At 36.4% G+C, this 20,623-nt stretch overlaps 1 protein-coding gene across 4 annotated transcripts in view; it reads right to left on the reverse strand.

Annotated features, from left to right (window-relative positions):
• adamtsl2 (ADAMTS-like 2) overlaps positions 1-20,623 on the reverse strand; it is a 137,131-nt gene that overhangs the window by 64,882 nt on the left and 51,626 nt on the right. For all 4 annotated transcript variants that reach the window (XM_039762755.1, XM_039762753.1, XM_039762754.1 and 1 more), the window contains 5 exons: positions 14,242-14,384; positions 10,864-10,942; positions 8,239-8,341; positions 6,401-6,546; positions 1,502-1,625 (listed from right to left, as the gene is read on the reverse strand). In XM_039762755.1, coding sequence (XP_039618689.1) covers positions 1,502-1,625; positions 6,401-6,546; positions 8,239-8,341; positions 10,864-10,942; positions 14,242-14,384 — 595 coding nt within the window. The remainder of the gene's footprint in view (positions 1-1,501; positions 1,626-6,400; positions 6,547-8,238; positions 8,342-10,863; positions 10,943-14,241; positions 14,385-20,623) is intronic.

The following is a 20,623-nucleotide window of genomic DNA, read 5'->3' on the forward strand; positions in this document are numbered from 1 at the left end:
TCTTGTCTAGGATATTGGAGCAAGTGTGTTGTTACCCTCGAGTTTGTAAGGAGGTTAGTGAGTGCATATAGAAACCCTTGACACATATTTTTAGGAAGGCACTGCATATGAAGGAAATCCCGAAGGATGGGAAAATGGTAAATATTGTCCCATTATATAAAAAGTGTGACTGAGCAAATCCAGGTAACTATATCAGTAATCTTAATGTGCCTCACAGGTAAATTGTTTGAAGGAATTATTAAGGATAAGCTTGAGCAACACATGGCAAGAACAGGAGTTTTACTGAACAGTCAGTATGGGAGGTTGGGCAACAAACACCCTTATGAGAACGATTTAGGAGTTGTGGTGGACTCATCCATATCAACTTTCACATAGGGATGCTCCAATCAATTGGACAATTTTTCACGAAAAAAAAAAGACTCGATCGGTTGACGGTAAATTGGCCGATCACAAAAAGCAATCTTTTCAGTCCCTGCTTTTCTAAGCTTTATGGTCATTTAGTTGCAGTTCATGTTTCTTTTTTGTTGTTTTTATGCAGTAAACTTCATGCAGATTAAATAAAGCAGCAAGTTGAGGCTGGTTTTGCAAGAGGCGGAGTCATCCTGTGAAATCAGACTGTGAGAAAAGCTACTTTAATGAATTCAGGCCTTATTATTTTAAATAGACAGATAGATGACTTTATTTATTTATTTATTTTTTCCTATAATAAAAATGGACACCAGTTTAGTTTGGACAGCATGCTTGTTTATAGTACAGCAGCTTTCATTATCAACTGGAAAAATAAAAATGTTATATTAACAGCAAAATGTGTCTTTAACTAAACCTGTTAAGCATGTTAGTTGTGTGCTTTCTTGATAAATAACTTCTTGTCCTCACAACCACTCGTACACCCAAGTTGTTGTCAAACAGTGCATGCATGCCGAGGGGTACTACAGTCACTAGTGTAATTACTGTGACTTGCTGGAGACCAATGTGAAGTCTGCTATTCAATGTAAGCGGCGGGGACTGCTGTCTCAAGGAGTCCTCTTGCTGCAAGACAATAACACACACTGCTAAGAACACCAAGGCTTGACTGGAGGAACTGAAGATTGAGGTATTGCCATATCCTCCTTATTCGCCAGATCTGGCACAGTGTGATTTCCACCTTTTTGGACCGATAAAAAAACATCTGGGTGGTCGTTGATTCAAGACAGATGACAACGTGAAGAAAGTGGTGCAGAAGTGGTAGTGAGGGCAAGACAAAACCTTTAATTCTGCTGGATTCCAGGCACTTCCAGGCAGGTGACGCAAGTGCATTGAGAAGGGTGGAGACTCCATTGAGAAATGACATCATCAGTTTTGTTAAGGTTCGTTTCATTTTCTGATAAATCCCATTATCTAACTTTAGCTTGACTCCCCCTTGTAGTTCATAGGTACAAAATGTTGCTTCCAGGACATAATAAGAAAATGCAAATAATGTACATGGCAATTTAAGCTAAATTATCTCTGAAAAATTGCTCACCCAGATGTGAAGATCCCTTCCTAAAGTTGCCAGTCACTCGAATGCAGCTGCTTCCATTACCCTGGCATACTCCACACTTATCCAGGGTGAGCGTGGAGAAAAGAACTCCATCACATCCAATTGGCTATAGCACCCAAAACAGCACAAAAAATGAAGAACAACATTTTATAAATGTTAAGTCACCTTGGATACAGCTACTAGTAGGTCACAAATGAACACAAATTTAGAACTGAAGTCACCTTTGCATAACTAGAATGTTTTAAGATTATTTTACATTCAAGTAAGTAGAATGGAAATGAGGTTAAAAAGAAGTGTAAATTAGTTACAAACTACAGCTGAATAGTTCCTTTAGTAATATATCACAATCATTGTCATTTTTGAGATACTGTGATGTGGTGGTTAGAGGTGTTACCTCCAACCTACCAAAATGTGAGCTTTATTTCCAGTTCGGTCAACACCTGGATTTAGATTACTTGTTCTCTCTGTGCCCATATGAGTTTACTCTGGGTTCTCTGATTTTCCTTCTATATATCAAAAATTATCTCAGGTCGAATGGCCCTGTCCAAGTGAGTGTGGTTATGCTCTAGTGCACACTATAATAGATTGGAAATTTATCATTTGTTACTTCCTGCCTTGCCACAATGCTTTCAGATTAGGCGCAAGCCCAGCATTCCTCAAAACTGGATTAAGAAGGTTTAAAGGTACATGAATGGGTATATTGAAGAAAACATGAGTCTATTTATATGTCTAGGAAAACAAACCAGAAAGAAAATATATTATACTGACAGTACCTGTTAATGGGTGTGTATTGTCATAAAACATTCCCAAGATGAACCAGTAACTTTAAATTGTATGAATGTGTGTGATTGGGTCACATGATGAACTAGACTGTTTTCGTTCCTCCCTTGCCCTAGTGCTACTGCAGCAGCCTCTATATTTGCACAGCTCTTTAGTGGAAAAAATAGATAAATAACATATAGATCATTGACTTTAACAGAATAAGTCATCCAAAGAGAAACATAATGTTAATGCAAGAATAGTTAGGCATTTACTATTAGCATGGCAAGGTGCAATTAAATGGCAGCACCTAAGAATACAGTACAATGAGATTCTTACTTGCATATCACCCACAGACAGACGACAGTAGTGCAGTATCAATAACAGGAAATTAACACCCTACATTAATTAAAACATCAGTCAGTTTAAATAATAGAAGCTCATCATGTCCACTAATGCATAGATCACTACAAGTGGCTGCTGATCTGCCTTAAGCTCTAAGAATAAAAATCCTTGAATCTTGAGAAGTGAGTGTTCTGGAAGATAGATAGATAGATAGATAGATAGATAGATAGATAGATAGATAGATAGATAGATAGATAGATAGATAGATAGATAGATAGATAGATAGATAGATAGTACTTTATGTGTCTCACAAGAATTTTTTTTTTCAAGGAATGCTCTAATAAACAACAACACACAAAAGAATTATATAAAAAAAGAAACAACCTCTGACTTAGCCAAAGGTAAGAGAACAAGTACAGTGAAGCATTACAAAGGCGTAGCATATCTTGACACTCTTGTTAAATAATTTGTTGGCTAATACCTCAATGCTAGTGTATCATAGAGAGGATGTGAGGATGTGCAGTATTGTTCATTATAATCATTATTGTTTTCCTCTTTCTCTCATTCACTACCGCCTAACAAAACTAAGCCTACCTTCTTAATCAGTTCTCACTTGAACTGATGTTACTGACCTGCACACTACAGTGTAGAGAATCACACTGGCTATCAGAGTTATACCACAAGTAAAGTATGTCACTACTCACATTAAAAGAATTCAGACTCCTTAGAAAAAAAATAATCTGCTGATGTTAAGTTGCAGACAAATCTTTCTACACCAAGAAACAAAATTCTTCCCCTGAATCCTTACTCTGTCTCACCACCTTGGTCAATAAATGCTATGTCAGGATAAACTTTACTGTTCATCTCTATAAGTTGGTGAGCATTCTTCATAATAGCCATGCTATTTTGTTCCTCCTTCAGGTCACCCATAATCATTACTCCAGAAAATTTAAAGAGTCAGGTCCTCTCTAAAACATTATCCTATAATGCAGGTGGTCTTATTCTTCTTGATGTCTATGACCAGGATTTTTGGTTTTGCTGACAGTAAGGCGGGAGATTATTATCCTGGCACCACTATACAAAAAGGCAAATATCTTTGAAGGTGTGTCAGTCACTTATTCACTACAAATGAATCTGATTTTTCTGGAACCACTTTAAAATCATCATTGTAGAATGGTCATTTACATTCTAGTTTAAAGCTGTCTTCTGACATCATAAATAAGTGATTATATACACAAAGGCACTCGGCTTTGTATTACTATTTGTAAAATCTGCTTACCTTGGAAATTTAAGTGGCATTTTTTTTCTTTGACACTGAAAGGATTTGCATATGTTATCATGACTGACAAAGTTAAGTGTTGATTTTATTCTTCTAATGGGAGTTATGTAAGCCTTTTCATGCAGTCCCTGCTGTATGATGTTGGGGACCTACTTTAAAGCTAATTAGTTTAATTTAAATGACTGTGCTGCCGTTTATCTTTGATGTACCCATTTATCTTTGATGTAAAAACAGAAACCCAAGTATGTGAGATCCGCCAACTGCACTACAAAATTAAAGAACCAGTAGCAAAGGAAATCTTTGCCCTCTAAACACAATCAGAGGTCCCTGCTGCATATGAATAGTTAATACGGAAATTATTTCATTTTTGTATATGAAACAGTACATTCTTTAAAGTATAATAAATAATTAAAAAATAAATTAGCAGAAAATAGCATAAACTTCAAATCAATTAAAGTTAAAATGTTAAATAAACTGACAGCTAAACTGAAATCTTCAGATGATGGACCTTACAGCCTAAATGCCTCACTGGAGCATTCTTAAAAAATACTTTTCTATGCTGTTTCCTTGAAGTTTCCTATTGCACTGTACTGCATATCTCATCTTGTGAATTTTTTAACCCGATAACATCAGTCAATGTTTATCTAATTCAGAGATATAAGGAGCCAGTACATTCCTGCACACGTCCACACTCAATTATAGGGTGGTCCAGATCTAATTATGCAATTTTCATTACGCTATAACTTATTAAGTTTATTATATAGAAAATCACCCAAAAAAATCCTGGACCATCGAGAAGTGTGTGAACTGATGACAGGAAGAATCGTCTTCGCGCCAAATTGGAATCGTCCCCGCATAAATCAAAGTTATCAAGACGATCTGGATCTGCATAATTAGATCTGGACCACCCTGTATAGAGGACCAATACAGAATTATTAATTAGTCAAATAAACATATAGTATGTGGATTGTAGGAGGAAACCCAAGAAGAAACAGAGAGAACATGCAAACTCCACACCGGCATTCACCAGGCTGGATTTAAACCGAGTCATCTGGATCTAATCAGTACATCAAAATCAATCATCACGAACAGTGCCATTGAAAGTAACATCTTAAGTACTGTACTTTTATAGTGCAAAAATGATCATGATACAGAATGATATAAATAACAAATTTATATATTATATATTTATGTTATATTAAAATTATGCTAGTTGTATAGTAATATTAATAATATATATACCATATAAACAGCAGTACACAACCAAAAAAAAAAAAAACGTACTATTGTCTGGAGCCAGGATGAGCTTGAAAAGTTTACTGATATTCTTTATAAGTGACAATAATCTTGAACTTGAAAAGAACCTTAAATCAAGAATAGAGAACTCTGGGCTGTATAAAATAGTAGTGGTAGAGAGAAAGCAACAATGACAGTACGTTACAAAACAATCCTTCAAAGTCAGCACTCTTTCAATAACTAGTCCATGAAATTTTATTTTCTCTATGCTTCCGTGAAGTGTTAGATTCACACATTTAGATATCTCACATTTTTTGTATTACAATATGAAACCCTCCATCCACTCATCCTTTTTTTGACTCAATGTTTCAGTTCAGGGTCACATATAACTGCTGATGGAGCAGCATCAGAAACCTGCCTGCATCAAATTATTATTTTCTTTTTGTTTAAACTTTAGAATGTCAAAGAGAAAACAAATGAAACTGCTCTTAAATGTATTTAAAATGCATTCATACAATAACTTCAAACCCATGTAGTACAATTAAGGACTGCAGGGGACCAGAACCTCAGCAGTAAGATCCAGTTCTGAGCAGACCACCAGACCCTTGCAGGGCCCACTCAAGTGATCATCAACATTCACTCCAGCAGAACCAGTTTACAGTACCCAATATACCTGACCCTTGTGTCTTTTGGATATGAGGTTTGAATTGGATTATGCAAAAAAAGCTCATAAAAACTTGGTATAGGATTCAAAGAATACAGGATCAATGAGGTAGCAACATTTACTACTGCCCTGTTATGACTTCCCGCTTTTGAATAGAAACATTAAGGCAAATATTCAGTTAGTTTTGACACGCTTTATTTGAGTGTAGTGCTTTAGTCAGATTTTTTCTTTTTTACAGATGTTTTGTTAATTTTGAATTATTATTTTTCATGTATTTATGTTATATTTGTTTAATACTTGTTATTTGCTCTAGAATTAACTTCAGAAATAGGTCCAAACCTTTCTAACCTGAACGTAGCTGGAAAAAGTATACATGGATGGTAGCAAGTAAGTGGAGAAGTTACACTACTTGATGCTTCTGTTCATACTTTCGTTATATTCAGTTCTCCTTTTGATGATCCCAAAATGTGAGTGTTTTTTTTTAGTAAACACAAATCTGGACTCTTTGTCATTGTTCTGGGTGTGTTGAAACATCATTGGCTCTTCCATTAACGTGTCATAATCTACACAATCATAAATCTGGTTCCTTTTCACTAACCTCACACCTCCCATTGATACAGACACCTCTGTGATCATTGTACTTGCAGGAAGTCCCATCTCTTGCAGGCACCATCAGCTGTCTTTGTCCATCAGAAGTAGTACAATGCAGATCACATGGCTTACTGGAAATGTGCACGTAGTCATCTGAGAAAACAATGAAGGCCAGCATGATTTACATCATATACTGGCTTATTTATTAATTTGGTTAAGACATAATGTTGATTGAGTGCACAAGTGTCCTGCATCATATAATCTTCATTTAATTTTTTTAGTGAATAGCAAGATTACTAACATACTGTATATAATATACAACACTTTAAAATAAAAAGAAGTTGGAAGAAACTTCAATAGGGTTCATATTAGATGTTTATTCATGTTATGTACAGAAATTAATTTTGGTTCACTATAAATTAGATTCTGAAACCGGAACATACAAAAGAAGTTTTAAATAAAGTGCTTTATTAAGTAAATACAGACAAGACTGACATTCAAAACAACAAATAAACAATAGAAGACAATAAACCCACAGTTCCTCTGGGCCTCCTTATACAGGTTTTCCTCTCTCTCTTCTCTTACCCATTTCCTCAGTCACACCAACACTCTCGCTTATCACCTTCCTGATCCTTCTTAAACTTCTAGACAATCCTCTTTCCTGCTAGATGAGCCCTTGTATTTCACACCCAACTCCAAACTCCCCTGACAAACCCCTGAGAAACAATTTTTATTGCAAAGTGTTTTATTTCTAATAGCATTTTAACTATTTACAGCACTTCTGTATTTATCAAACGATTTAAAAAAAAATCCTATCTTTTTAAACAATTAATCTTTTTAATGATTTTAAAAGCAGAATAAATATATGCTTAGTGCAGAATTCTGTGTATATTGTTTGTGTGATGTCTTTGGTTACTCCAGGTATTCTGTCTGTTCAAAATAAATTTCACTCACTTAATTGGCAAAACTTGTGGATTTAATGATGTTCAATGCATGTTATAATATGCCATGAATAAATATGTGGCATAGATGGTATAGTAGTTTTATAGAGTCACTGTTCTAGCTTCACATTCTGGGGGTCTAGGGCCACAAACACCTCTCATACTGCTATACAATTAGAAATAATAAAATTAAGCCAGTTCATTTTTGAGATGGTTAATGAGCTTTGGAAATGTGTTCATTGCATCTGTTCATTGCAGTAAAATGAGTAGCACAGTGATGGATTGGTTACTTCTGTTGTCTCCGAGATTTGTTATCCAGGGACCAGTTGTTGTCCACGTGGAATTTTCATGTGCTTCCTCCTACATCCCCAAATGTTAGTTTACTGGCAGTTCTAATCTGGCTGAGTGTAAGTGTAGGTTTGTACGTGTGTGACTGGGCCCAGCAAAGGACTGATTGATACCTTGTCCAGGGCTGATCTCCACCTTGTCCTCAGTGATAGGCTCAACCCCAATTGGATTAAGGAAATCTGAGAGTATTACATTACATTATGAATGCATAAACTTAGAGACAGGCTGAACTGGACATTTCTACAGCCACCAAAGTCCTTATTTCCAATCTCACAACTGGACACTGTGTGGAATTTCCACATTCTCCTATGTCTTTGAATGTTTCTCCCAATACCCTGATTCTTCTCAATTCATAAAGATATGTGTTAGGTTAATCAGCAATTCTAAATTGACCCAGTGTGGGTGTATGCGGAAGAGGGCCTTGCATTTAGGGTTCCTGCTTTGTACTGGATGTTCCCTCATAGGTTCTGGAGTCCTGCAACTCTGTATTAGATTAAGTGGGTTTGAGAATGTTACATTACATTATAAACCAGCAGGTCGTAATAATTTCCATTACCTGAATATAATGGCTTCCATTGATAATTTCTCCCATTGTAGGTTTGAGAATTAAAGGATGAGCACTGCTCTTCTCTGAAACTCCTTGCTGAAGGTGGGCAAACCTATGACACAATTGAATAAGTAAATTAATCAAAGAGGGTAATTAAACATTTCTATAGAAAAACTATCAAAGGGATGATCACACACAAAAATGAAAACACCTCTCAGCTCTACATGGTAGTACTCAAACAGGGGATACCTTTTTAACCAAAGTAACATACAGTTCACTTACTCTTTAAGGACCCCATTCTATCAGCTCTCAAAATTTCCTCTGTACTCTAGCATCCTGCCACTCTTCCTTGAAGTCAGAGTTATTCTTTTTTATCACCTCTGCCATGAGAATCACCATTGAAACCTCACCTGGGGTTTGCGTCCAGCCTTCTCATGTAAATCACTTCTGGATTTAGAATAGATTCTTCAGAGCAATACAGAGATCAGCCCTCAGACAGCCTCTGTAGCCCCTGCTTCCCTGAAATTCTGTTTAAATGCCACGCTACCAAGACTGATGCTAGCTTGCCTATCTATTCAAGACTGCAAGATCCCAGTCATTTTCTTTCTATTAATACCTAACAGTTTGGCTTGTATACTTCATTTGGCAATTGTTAGCTCTTGGCACACTGAATATAAATTATTGGGACTGCTGTCCTCTACTAGAACAATTAAGGAAGTAATTGAAGATATCCCTTCTCTGGCCTTATATAACTGTCTTCCCAACTGTAAGCTTACTGGATTGGTGGGAAAAGGGTGGCTGTATATCCCCAACCCAAATGTACTTCAGGGATCAGATTTGTTGTATAGCCCCTGTGGCTTCTGGTGCTCCTGCACTTCTGCATATCAATGAAAATTTAAAGGGTCAAGCATAGTCTGTCACAGCCAAAGACCAGCTGGAATCCATAAATAATGTATGTATAATGGTCACAAGTTGAAGAACTGCCATTTATCTAGGCTTACTTTTCTCATATTATCAAACCCTTATAAGGTTTCAAGTCTATCCAGTAGCAACCCGTGCTGGTAACCATACAGGCTAATACCTGACCTAATTTTCAAAATATTTTCTCATTAGACAAACAATAATCTTGATTAATTAATTTCAGTCTTCATTATGCTATATTTCAAAGCCAGGAATCTTAGTCAGGTTTTGGTCCATTCCACTTGTATGTGTTTCTGTTATTTGTGATCATTGATATTTATCAGTATTGTGAAGGGTATTGTGATGTGAACTTGAGCAGCACTCGGGAGTAGACCTCAATAATGGACAGTGACACAGGTTTTCTAAAGTACTGTAATGAAGAAAAGGGTTATTAACACACAAAGGAATAAAGTATAGCAAGGTGAAAGAAAACAATACACAAAAGCCTCACCTAAGCCTGAGGGCCTTCCTAGAAAATAGTTCACTTACCCACTGCTGCCCATAATACCCTGCTAACATTCTCCCAAAAGACCACCTTCTTCCTCTCCCATTTGGCCTTCTTTTGATCTGTTAGTCATGAACTTCTCTTTTACTATCTCTTCGTCTCCATTTTTTTAAGGTCACTGTCTGGGAGGGACATTAACTTGTGGGTCCTGATGGTGCCTATGAAGGGCAAGCACCCCAGTATCAGACTGGCTGTCTTCCCCAGTAGCCATGTGAGTTTGGCACCCTCTAGTGCTCAAGGAAAGATTAATATTACTCTTAAAATGATTTTCTCTTATTCTTATGTCTTATTTGATCCAAGTTTTTTTACTGGTAGTACTCCCTACTGGCTAATTTGACTGTCACTACCCTCAAATGTCTGACAACTGTTATGACTACAACATATGGTAACAATGCAACACTTAACAAAGCAGTAGCTTGCCTTGTGATTAGGCTGTTATTTGACACCGAAAAGAGTCATGATTGTTCCTTTTAATGCTGGTTCTAATTATATCATACTCATTATCTCAATAAGAGAATGTCTTTGTTAATTTACCCTGATCTTTAAGTGTGCTGTGTCTATCTACCACTTGTCATTTTTAGAATCTTTTTCTTTCTTCCATAAACATTTATCTAATACTCACATTACTTGCTTTCTGAATTCTTTGCTCTGTCCTTATTTACTTAGTTGTTTCTTGTGTACCAGCATCCACTAGTTCTGATCACTCTTTAATTAAAATTTCAATTGCTAGGCTGCTATCTCAGTTAGCTATTTTTATTTTTCAAAATGCATACAGAAAAGTTCTGTGACTATGGAAATTATAGATCAGGATGTTTGTCAAACTGCATTAACAACACAGATACTGACTACACTTTACATTAGGCATTCACATATTCATAGCTAGGCATTCAGTAATAAGCATACTTTACAATAAGCATACTTTATAACTGCCTGTGTATACAGTAACTGACTATTGTACCAACTCTAAATCCAGTATCAGCAGTCACTCTGATAAACTAATAACTATTCACTTGGTAAACTATTTACTGTAAATCTGTTCTTATTTTCAAGTCACCACATTTACACTGTAACAGAGCCATTTTACTTTCAAGAGTGAGAGGCAGTATATGTAGTGACTGAAGTGTAGTGTTTGATGCACCTTGTTGTAACAGTACATTACTTTTTCTCACCTGAATGTTGCAGAGATGATAATGCTTTGAGGTCCCAGTACAAGTCACATTTTCTTTTCCAACATACAATTTCTTCCTGCTAAATGAATATTATGATTGTTATCAACTGTAAGGTTTTGTAAATATTGACAATTTTTCAGGTAGGGCACTTTGGTAGGGCAAATATTTAACACACGTGACAAAACTTAAAAAAGGATAAACTGGGATAAACTTTTAGTGCAGAGACAGTCAAGAAGCAGTGAAACTGGTTTTAAAATGTTTTACATATAATGCAAGACAGGTACATCCCAAAATCTACAAATAGTTGGAAATGAAAAAAGAAAAAAACTCCATAGTGGGTTAATAAATAATTGAAAAAAAACTGTACATGGAGTAAAAGAAAAATATCTCCATTGCGAACCGCAGGGCATATGACAGCATGAGGACAACCATTAAGAAGGATATTAGGTAAGCTAAAAAGGCAGTTAGACAGGGATGTTGTAGATAAGGCAAAATATCACCCAAGAGATTTTTTCAGTATTTTAGTAGTAAGAACAGTCAAGGAGGAGGGGAAAATTAAAGGGAAATTAAAACATACAGACAGTGAAACAGGGAATGCTCTAAACTTAGATTTTTCCTAAGTTTTTACACATGAGAAAGTGGATAACCTACTGTATACCGGAGGCAACAAGGACTACAAAGAAGGTACTGAGTAATTGGAAAATTCTAGAGGAAGAAATGCTGTTTAGACTAAATAGGCTGAAACCTAGCAAATCACCAGGACCAGATAACATTTATCCTTGAGTGCTTAAGGAGATCAGAGAGTTCATATATAAACCCTTGATGCATATTTTTGGAAGTAACTACACACTGCAGAAATTTCTAAGGATTGGCAAATATTATCCTGTTATTTAAAAAGAGTAATCATGCAGATCCAAGTAGCTATAGGCCAGTAAGTTTAATGTGTATCACAGGTAAAAATGGAAACATGTGTTCATACAAGGGAGGTCAAGATTTACTAACATGCTGGAGGGTTCGGACAAGGGAGATCATGTTTTAATAACTGAATGGCCTGTTCAATCAAAAAATGTCCAACATTCTAATGTTGTAATTTTAACATTGTTCTGTGGTTCATTTTTATTAAGTTCTTATATTATTAATTTACAGTTTAATAGTGTTGCCCTCCTGTTTCATATGTGTGGCACCATTGTTGTGGTTCAAGTGGTAAGATGTTGTTGTCGGTGGATACAGTTGTACCTCCCAGAAATTGTGGTGCATGACAATGTCAGCGCAACACTGCTTAAGCCAACAGCACTCAAATTCTTTGACCAAGATTGTGGATACTCTGTCTTTTCTTTATATCCTTCTGGTTTCTGAAATTATGATTGTAACTTCATGTTTTGTTTAGTGTTTTGGGTTAGGCTCTTTAAATTTCTGATCTCCCAGTTGACCTGTTACCTGCATTGTTCAATTTACAATTTCATCTCCTGGGGCCTCATGCATAATGCTGTGTGTAGAATTCACACTATAACATGGCATAAGGTCAAAATTGGAAATGTGCGTACGAACAAAAAAATCCAGATGCATAAATCTGTGCGAACGCCAACTTCCATGTTCTTCCGCTCCATAAATCTCGGTCAGCGTGAAAAGTAACACACGGGCATGTGCCTGCTGCCACTCCCCAAACTCCTTCCAGAGTTACATCTCTTTGAAAGTGAAAATCAGACTTATTCTGATAAACTGGAAGAACCCAAACTCTCCTCTTTTAAGTCAGTGGGAAACTGATGTGTTATATAATTTGAAATTGGAAAAAATCAAATACCCAGTTAGAGGATCCGTACAGACTTTTTTCAAAACATGGCAGGATCTAATCAGTAATATTTTAAAATAAGTTCATGATGTACAGAGAATTTATTAATTTAGGTATGTTTACAAGCCTTAAATTTTACGCCGTTTGGCTTGCTCTCTCTCTCAGGGGTGGGGATCAATCTGTTCTTAACTCAGTTTTTCTTTTTGTAAAAACTTGATTGCTTTGTATGGATTCCAATAAAATTAATAAAATAAATATAATAAAAAAAAAAAAGTGAAAATCAATATAAATAGCCCTTAAGCGAAACGTTCTGTGAAAAGGCAATGGCAAAAGCATGGGGTTGGGAATAAAAGAATTTCAGTGAATACCAAGCGGAGGCAAGGAAAACGTACTATTTGTTGGTTTAAACAGTGGTACAAACAACACAAGGGAGTTTATCGAGTGACATAGCATTTCGGAGAAACTCGAAAGCTCAAGTTCACAAAGTCGTACAGTGCCCGAAATAAAAAAGAAGTCGCCATGAAAAGGCGAGTCAAAGCCCAGCGTCTGACTGTCATATGAAAGCTTATTGGGGTAGAGAGAAAAAAAAAAAAGCACGAAATGTCAACTTTAATCTCGGAATTTCCACTTTAATCATGTAGTTTATTTTGTTATATAGTAGAACATTATAAACTTCATCTTAAAATCACTTAATTTACTAGTTTCTCAAATCCCATCGTAACTAAAGTAGCATGTTAAATGCTTGTTTTGGTATTTGATCTTCTATGTGCTCTATGTGTGTGAATCACTACGTGCTTTCTCTTCCACCGACAGAACACAGAATCCATTACATTCGTGATATTACAGCTCTCTGAATAATTAAAATACTGAGATGCATACTTGGTATCATTTCCATGATGATAGGAGTTAAAGCATGTTATTAAACATGGGAACATGGTGGCACAGTGATTGTTCATGTCTTACGCAAGATGCTTACTGCGGCGTGTGCGACCTTCGATGAAATAATTTATTGTAGCAGTACTGCCTCTTTCAAACGCACTAACCCCCAATTCCTGTTCTTACTTTTCTTTCTCCAAATACCCAATCGCCACACAATCAGACGTTATAGACGTTAAGCCATCTGTAAGCTTAGAACACTGATTCTTCAAAACTTTTAAGGAAAATTGAAATATCTTCATAGTACATGTTTAATTATTCAAATCCACCTATCCTTCCCTTGTCGCGCCAGCACCAGCAAGAATACAGCGTGAGGCAGGAACAATCTGAATGGAGCGCAAGCTCCTCGCTAGCCCTGCGGCACTGTGTCCTCACATGTTTAATTATTAACAATATAGATTATTTAAATGAAGTTAAAGTTTTATCTGTATAATATAATAAACATATTTTGCTACATTTCATCTTAAAATGATATTGTCATCATATGTAAATACACGCTTTATAAAGTGTAGCACCCTACAACCTTGTGATAGAATAAACATATTTTTAAAATGAAAGAATGAATGAACAGCCTTAAAAAGCACATCAGAATAACTCAAGACCAAAGCTTAAACATTTTTTTCAATACAATCAAAGGAATGTTCAGTCAGTACCTTTGTTTAAGACAGTGCCTCTCCTGTGATTTCACTCCTCCTCCACATGAGCGAGTGCAGGCTGTCCACTTGGCCCATTCTCCCCACCAGAATGCTGTGACGTCAGGCCCTTCCTCCAGACTATTTGAGGTTTGTCCAAGTTCCTAAAAGCCAAAGAAGACACCTGCTTATAAGGACACTTTAAAGTTCTCTGTATCACAGGAATTCTCTTTATTTAGAGAACAACTTGTGGAGCCAAACAACCAGATAGCTTGCCAGAAGAAACTTATTTAGAGGGTTGCAACTTTGGTTTGAGATTGCTGTTTGTAACAAGTAAGTTGGAATACTCACTCACTTTTGTTTTCTCAGGAACAGATTGAAAATGAAAAAATGTGGTAAATAAAGAAAGATATAGAGAAGTGAAAAATAATACAAGTATTAAATAAAAAGGGTATCTGAGCAATGCAATTGTGTAATGTACAATGAACCTTCCAAAATACATTATAGAGAAACTTACTCATACAGTAGTACTGCATAAAAAATTAACAAGTGTGCAGTATAAATGTGTGGCATTCTGGAGTCACAGTGATGACCAAAAGCAGTAGATCAGTCAAGGTGCTTTACAAATAACAACAAAGAGGCAAACACTGTCATTAAACATAACAGCTTGCATCTGGGTTATAGACACAATCCTTTAGTATGGCTAAAAGTGGTGCAAAGTCTTTAGGGAAAAACAGATTAATGAAAACAGGCACATACAGTAAATATTACCATGAAACTGTCTTTTTCTATTGACTTAGTCATAGGCTGATGTGAGAAGCTCGTAGGTAGAGATTATGCCAAAAGAAAAACTACTGAGGAGGGCTTTAGGGACACCCTGCCAGCGACTAATAAATGAATGCATCTTCCTCACAATATACGTTTAGACTATTCTACACATTTTACACATTTCCTATTTTACATTTCCTATTTTACACAGTATAGGAACCTCATCAAGGACTTTGTTAAATGGTGCACCTCAAACCACCTACAACTGAACGCCAGCAAAACCAAGGAGCTGGTGGTGGATTTTAGGAGGACCAGGCCCCTCATGGAAGCTGTGATCATCAGAGGTGACTGTGTGCAGAGGGTGCAGACCTATAAATACCTGGGAGTGCAGCTGGATGGTAAATTGGACTGGACTGCCAATACTGATGCTCTGTGTAAGAAAGGTCAGAGCCGACTATACTTCCTCAGAAGGCTGGCGTCTTTCAACATCTGTAATAAGATGCTGCAGATGTTCTATCAGACGGTTGTGGCGAGAGCCCTGTTATACGCAGTGGTGTGCTGCGGAGGCAGCATAAAGAAGAGGGACACCTCACGCCTGGACAAACTGGTGAGAAAGGCAGGCTCTATTGTAGGCACGGAGCTGGACAGTTTGACATCTGTGGCGGAACGATGGGTGCTGAGCAGGCTCCTGTCAATCATGGAGAATCCACTGCATCCACTAAACAGTATCATCTCCAGACAGAGGAGCAGCTTCAGCAACAGACTGCTGTCACTGTCCTGCTCCACTGACAGACTGAGGATATTTTATCTGCATTTTTATCACTCTTTAATTTAATATTGTTTTTTATTAGTATGCTGCTGCTGGAGTATGTGACTTTCCCCTTGGGATTAATAAAGCATCTATCTATCTATCTATCTATCTTATATTGTTTGCACAAAAAAAAACTTTAACCAGCTTCCATCTGTGTCTCCCACGTTATAACTGAAGAACTTGTTTTTAAGTAACCAACATACATGGTTACTTGAACATGGTATCCAACATATTAATTTCCTTCACAATTCTGAACGCTTCTTCCTATTTGCTCAACCTGAAAAAGATTCAACTCAATCTTTTTTTGTAATACCAGAATGTACATAAATTTCCAAATCAGACCTCACAAGTGCACTGAATAGCTCAAGAATATGTTGCCCTCACTTCTGTTTAACACAGAGTGTTATGTTACAGATTTCTTAATCACTTGTAAAATACCTCTTGAATGTTAACAGTGACAAGTTCAATACAACTTCTAAATCCTTCTAATAAGGTTTGCTTGTAAATTTTTCACTAAGCCCCCAGTGTCTAATCATCTATTTTTTACAACCTGCATGTAGTACCTTTTCATTTTCTAACACATCTGCCTGATTTTGAATTCTGTCCAATTACTTTAGTAATGGTTTTACTGACTTCAAGGTATTTACTAGTCTCACTAGTTTAGTGCCATTTGTAAAATTAACAAGGTCCATTTTTATCTGGACCATAACATAACATTCTCAAATCTGATTTAGTGTCACAGAGGACTAGAGCCTCATGACCATTGAATACAAAGCAGAGAGCAGACATAGACAAGTTGCCTGTCCACTGGAGGCCCCACCTTTGCTCACAATCCCACTCACACAAACACAGGTCAATTTGGAATTCCCAATCAACCCAACATGCACATTTTTGAGGAAGAGGGAGGAAACCTAGAATATCTGGAAGAAACCCATGCAAACAGGAAGAGGATGCATAAATTCTACATGCCCATTCTGGCGTGCTTCTGGCAACTCTAGCATACAAACGTTGTGGAACCAGTCTATTTAAGGGCCGAGCATGCATCAAACAAACCACTGAGACATTTGTTTCCAGCTTTCTTTGGTTTTCCTTCCTCTTTAGGGTGGTGTTTTTACTTTTGGTTTTCTTAGCTGTTTGAACCTTTGCTTTATCTATTGAGTTAGTATTGTGGACTGTTGGTTTAAAAAACATTTTTATGTTTTGTTATGTTTTTTGGTCTTTGGCAACCTACTTTTGTATTTTTGATTCAGTTTTGGTAGTTTGGACTCTTTTTTGGATTTAGTCCAATAAAAGCAATTAAAATCAAGTCAAAGCTTTGTTATTTATTGGACAGATGTTTATAGTTACATTCTTCACCTTTGGTTGAATTTTAGGCCTCATTCTCTTTTTAAAGTAAGTGGACTTTGGGACTTTTTTGGGAGTGTTCAGGCTTATTGGTCTTGGTTTGACCTGAATATATACACAAACAAAAATTCTTATCATAAACATGATAACCAACAACAAAATTTTCAACAAATGGTTCACATGACATTCTTACCAAATACACATTTTATTTGACATTTACTCACCTGAAATTGTATTTATTTTGAAAAAGTCTTTTTATTGAGGTAAAATTTTTTGAAAATTAAAAGGTTCATAATTTTTGTTAAAAGCACCTTTTATATTTATTGCAGGAAGACATCTATGGCATTGCAAGTTCTTGTTCTGGAAAATATCTACAATATTTCTTCAAAATAAACTTTTAAATTGTCAAACATTTTTTAACATTTTAAGAATTCCACCAAATCACTAGCAAGATGAGAAATTTCAAATTCATAATATCCCAGGTATCTTCAGTCTCCTGTACCTGGTAGAAGTTTAAGGCATGTTTTTTTCTTCCAGGTGGGAACCAAGGATGTCACTGCCTTGTTAATCTTTGTATATATTTTTGTCTTTTGTTTATTGCAAATTTGCTTTAGCATCTGGAAGCTGAAGTTGTTGTTCTGCTCTAAACGTTTAATCACACATGAAGACAAACTTTTACTGATAAATCTTCTTTCGGCCGCTCCCGTTAGGGGGGGATCACCTTTTTCCATTGCTCTGATACACCCACCACCTGCAAATCCTCTCTCACCACATACATAAACCTTTTCTTAGGCCTCCCTCTTTTCCTCTTACCTAGCAACTCCATCCTAAGGATCCATTTCCCAATACACCCAGCATTTCTCCTCTGCACATGTCCAAACCAATGTAATCTCACTTTTCAGGCTTTGTCTCCCAATCGTCCAACTTGAGCTGATCCTCTAATGTACTCAATTCTAATCCTGTCCATCCTTGTCACACCCAAAGCAAATCTTAGCATCTTTAACTCTGCTACCTCCAGCTCTGTCTCCTGCTTTCTGGTCAGTTCCACCGTCTCCAAACCATATAACATTGCTGGTCTCACTACCATCCTGTAGAACTTCCCTTTCACTCTTGCTGATATCCCTCTGTCACAAATCACTCCTGACACTCCTCTCCACCAACTTCACCCTGACCACACTCTCTTTTTTACCTGTCCTTCTCAATCCCCATTACTCTGTACTGTTGATCCCACATATTTAAACTCATCCACCTTCGTCAAATCTACTCCCTGCATCCTCACCATTCCATTGACCTCCCTCTCATTTACACACAAATATTCTGTCTTCTTGTTCCTACTGACCTTCATTCCTCTCCTCTCTAGAGCATATCTCCTCCTCTCCAGGGTCTCCTCAACTTGCTCTCTACTCTTGCTACAGATCATATCATAGTTCATGGGGACTCCTGTCTAATCCTGTCTGTCAACCTGTCCATCACCATTAAAAATAAGAAAGGACTTACTATTTACTTATTTAGGGCTTAATATTTACTCATAAATATTATACATAACTGAAGGGAAATATGAAAGTACTTTTTCATTTTTGATCACTGGAGATCTTTAAAGAAAGTGCAGTACCTACTTGTTTTTACTGTTTAAAACCCATAAGATTTTTATGATCATTAAACTGTATATAGTAAACTGATGTGCACTGCCCTCCAACTAATAGCGCCACACTTCCATATCATACTTACCAGTTAACATTTCATGATCATCCAGATTATAATTCTGTTCTTAATTGGATATACGCTTTTGAAAAATATGCATACGGATGTAACTGGACCAAATCAGGGTAACGTTGCAAAAAACAGCCCTACCTTGAGACTCAATGCACCAACCTGTACTTTAAAGGTAAAGAAACGTCAGGATGACGAAGAACAAGGGTGGACATAAATTTCTCTTTAAACAAATTAAACACAGTTTGAGCCTTCAAAGTTTAAATACATTTTCAACTATTCTTTTCAGTAACATTTGTAATGGGAGTAAGAAATGAATTCATATTTTAATAAACAATCTATAACCAGTCTATAGACCTGTATAATACTGTCAGGCAGTTTCCACTTCCAGGTCTACTTGAAATCCAGCACAATCCAAATGATAGCCAAGAAGTAGAACAGAGGAATTCTCGAATTTTGTGAATAATTTATTCACCCTAAGTCATGACAAAACGTCTCTGGCACAGACAGCAATATACTTAAAATCCTAAGAAAACAACAGATTGAAAAACTGCTGCTGCTTACACATAATACAGGAAAATTTTATCCTGAGATTTACAGAACGTAAAAAGTACATAGGAGTGTGGGGTGGCTAAAAAAGAAATTAAAAAGATGTTACCATCTGTATAAGTCACACAAGATCACTAACTCTAGAACAATGTGTAGGACATAAGAGAGTGTGAGAAAGTTTATAATTATGAAGAAAATTAGTACAGTGGATCCCAGATGTTACTTACATATTTCAAGAAGAACACAGTGATGCAGTTGTCAACATGTTAAAGGCAAATTTCTCAAAAATATTAAAAAATGACCAAAGATACATTGAATAAATTCCCAAACAGTACAGTAGAGAGTAGGACTTTAGGGACCTCCAAATATTGACCAAATTTAATGAAAAGGATTGGTGAGCTGATTTGGCTGGATGACCTGTTCTCAAAACAATTTTTATAATGTTCCAGTGTTTTAATACTAGCGATTACGATTAATTTTTCCTTAATATTTATCCAAACGGTTGGATGCTGAGAACTGCTTGCCATTATCTTTTATAATGGTGCAGCAATGACATCACAGACCACTTCCAGATGACATCATGCACCATGCCCATGTAACAAGCAAAAGACATCATTTATTGCACTCACTAAGAAGAGTTTTTTTAGCAATTAACACATTTTTGATGGGGTTGAAAAAAGGACTATTGCTTCTAAAGCCTTGCTTACAATTCCAAGTTTACTTGTGTTTTTTCCACTTCTGCTAACACAAGTATTCAGTAGAATACCAGTAAAAACAATGCTCTTTCTGCCTCTTTTCACATCACTGTGAAGTGGTACAGTGCGGTTTTCAAAAATGCAACATGTTCCACATGAACAAAATTCATCACTGTGCACAATATCATGGAGCTTTGAGTTTTATTTCTGTCACTGATTCTTGTTTTTTATTGCAGTTGCTAAAATTGTGATCACAATTGACTAAGTGGGCATCATAATACACAATAATTACAACATTTGACGGATAGCTAAACAATAAGTCTACAAGTGACAGGAGATGACTCCAGTGCTTTGTTATTTTTGTCACTACAGAAAAATACTGATTCTTTCTTTAAACACTGAGTAACATCCAGACACATGTGGAATTAATATAGTAAAACACATCCAGTCAGAAACTACACACCTTCTACTTGTGTGAATGGCGCAGATTTCGCTGTAAACGAAATGCCATTTGAACGTTTTGAGA

This window comes from Polypterus senegalus, chromosome 9 (genome assembly GCF_016835505.1).
Source record: "Polypterus senegalus isolate Bchr_013 chromosome 9, ASM1683550v1, whole genome shotgun sequence".
NCBI classification, from domain to species: domain Eukaryota; kingdom Metazoa; phylum Chordata; class Cladistia; order Polypteriformes; family Polypteridae; genus Polypterus; species Polypterus senegalus.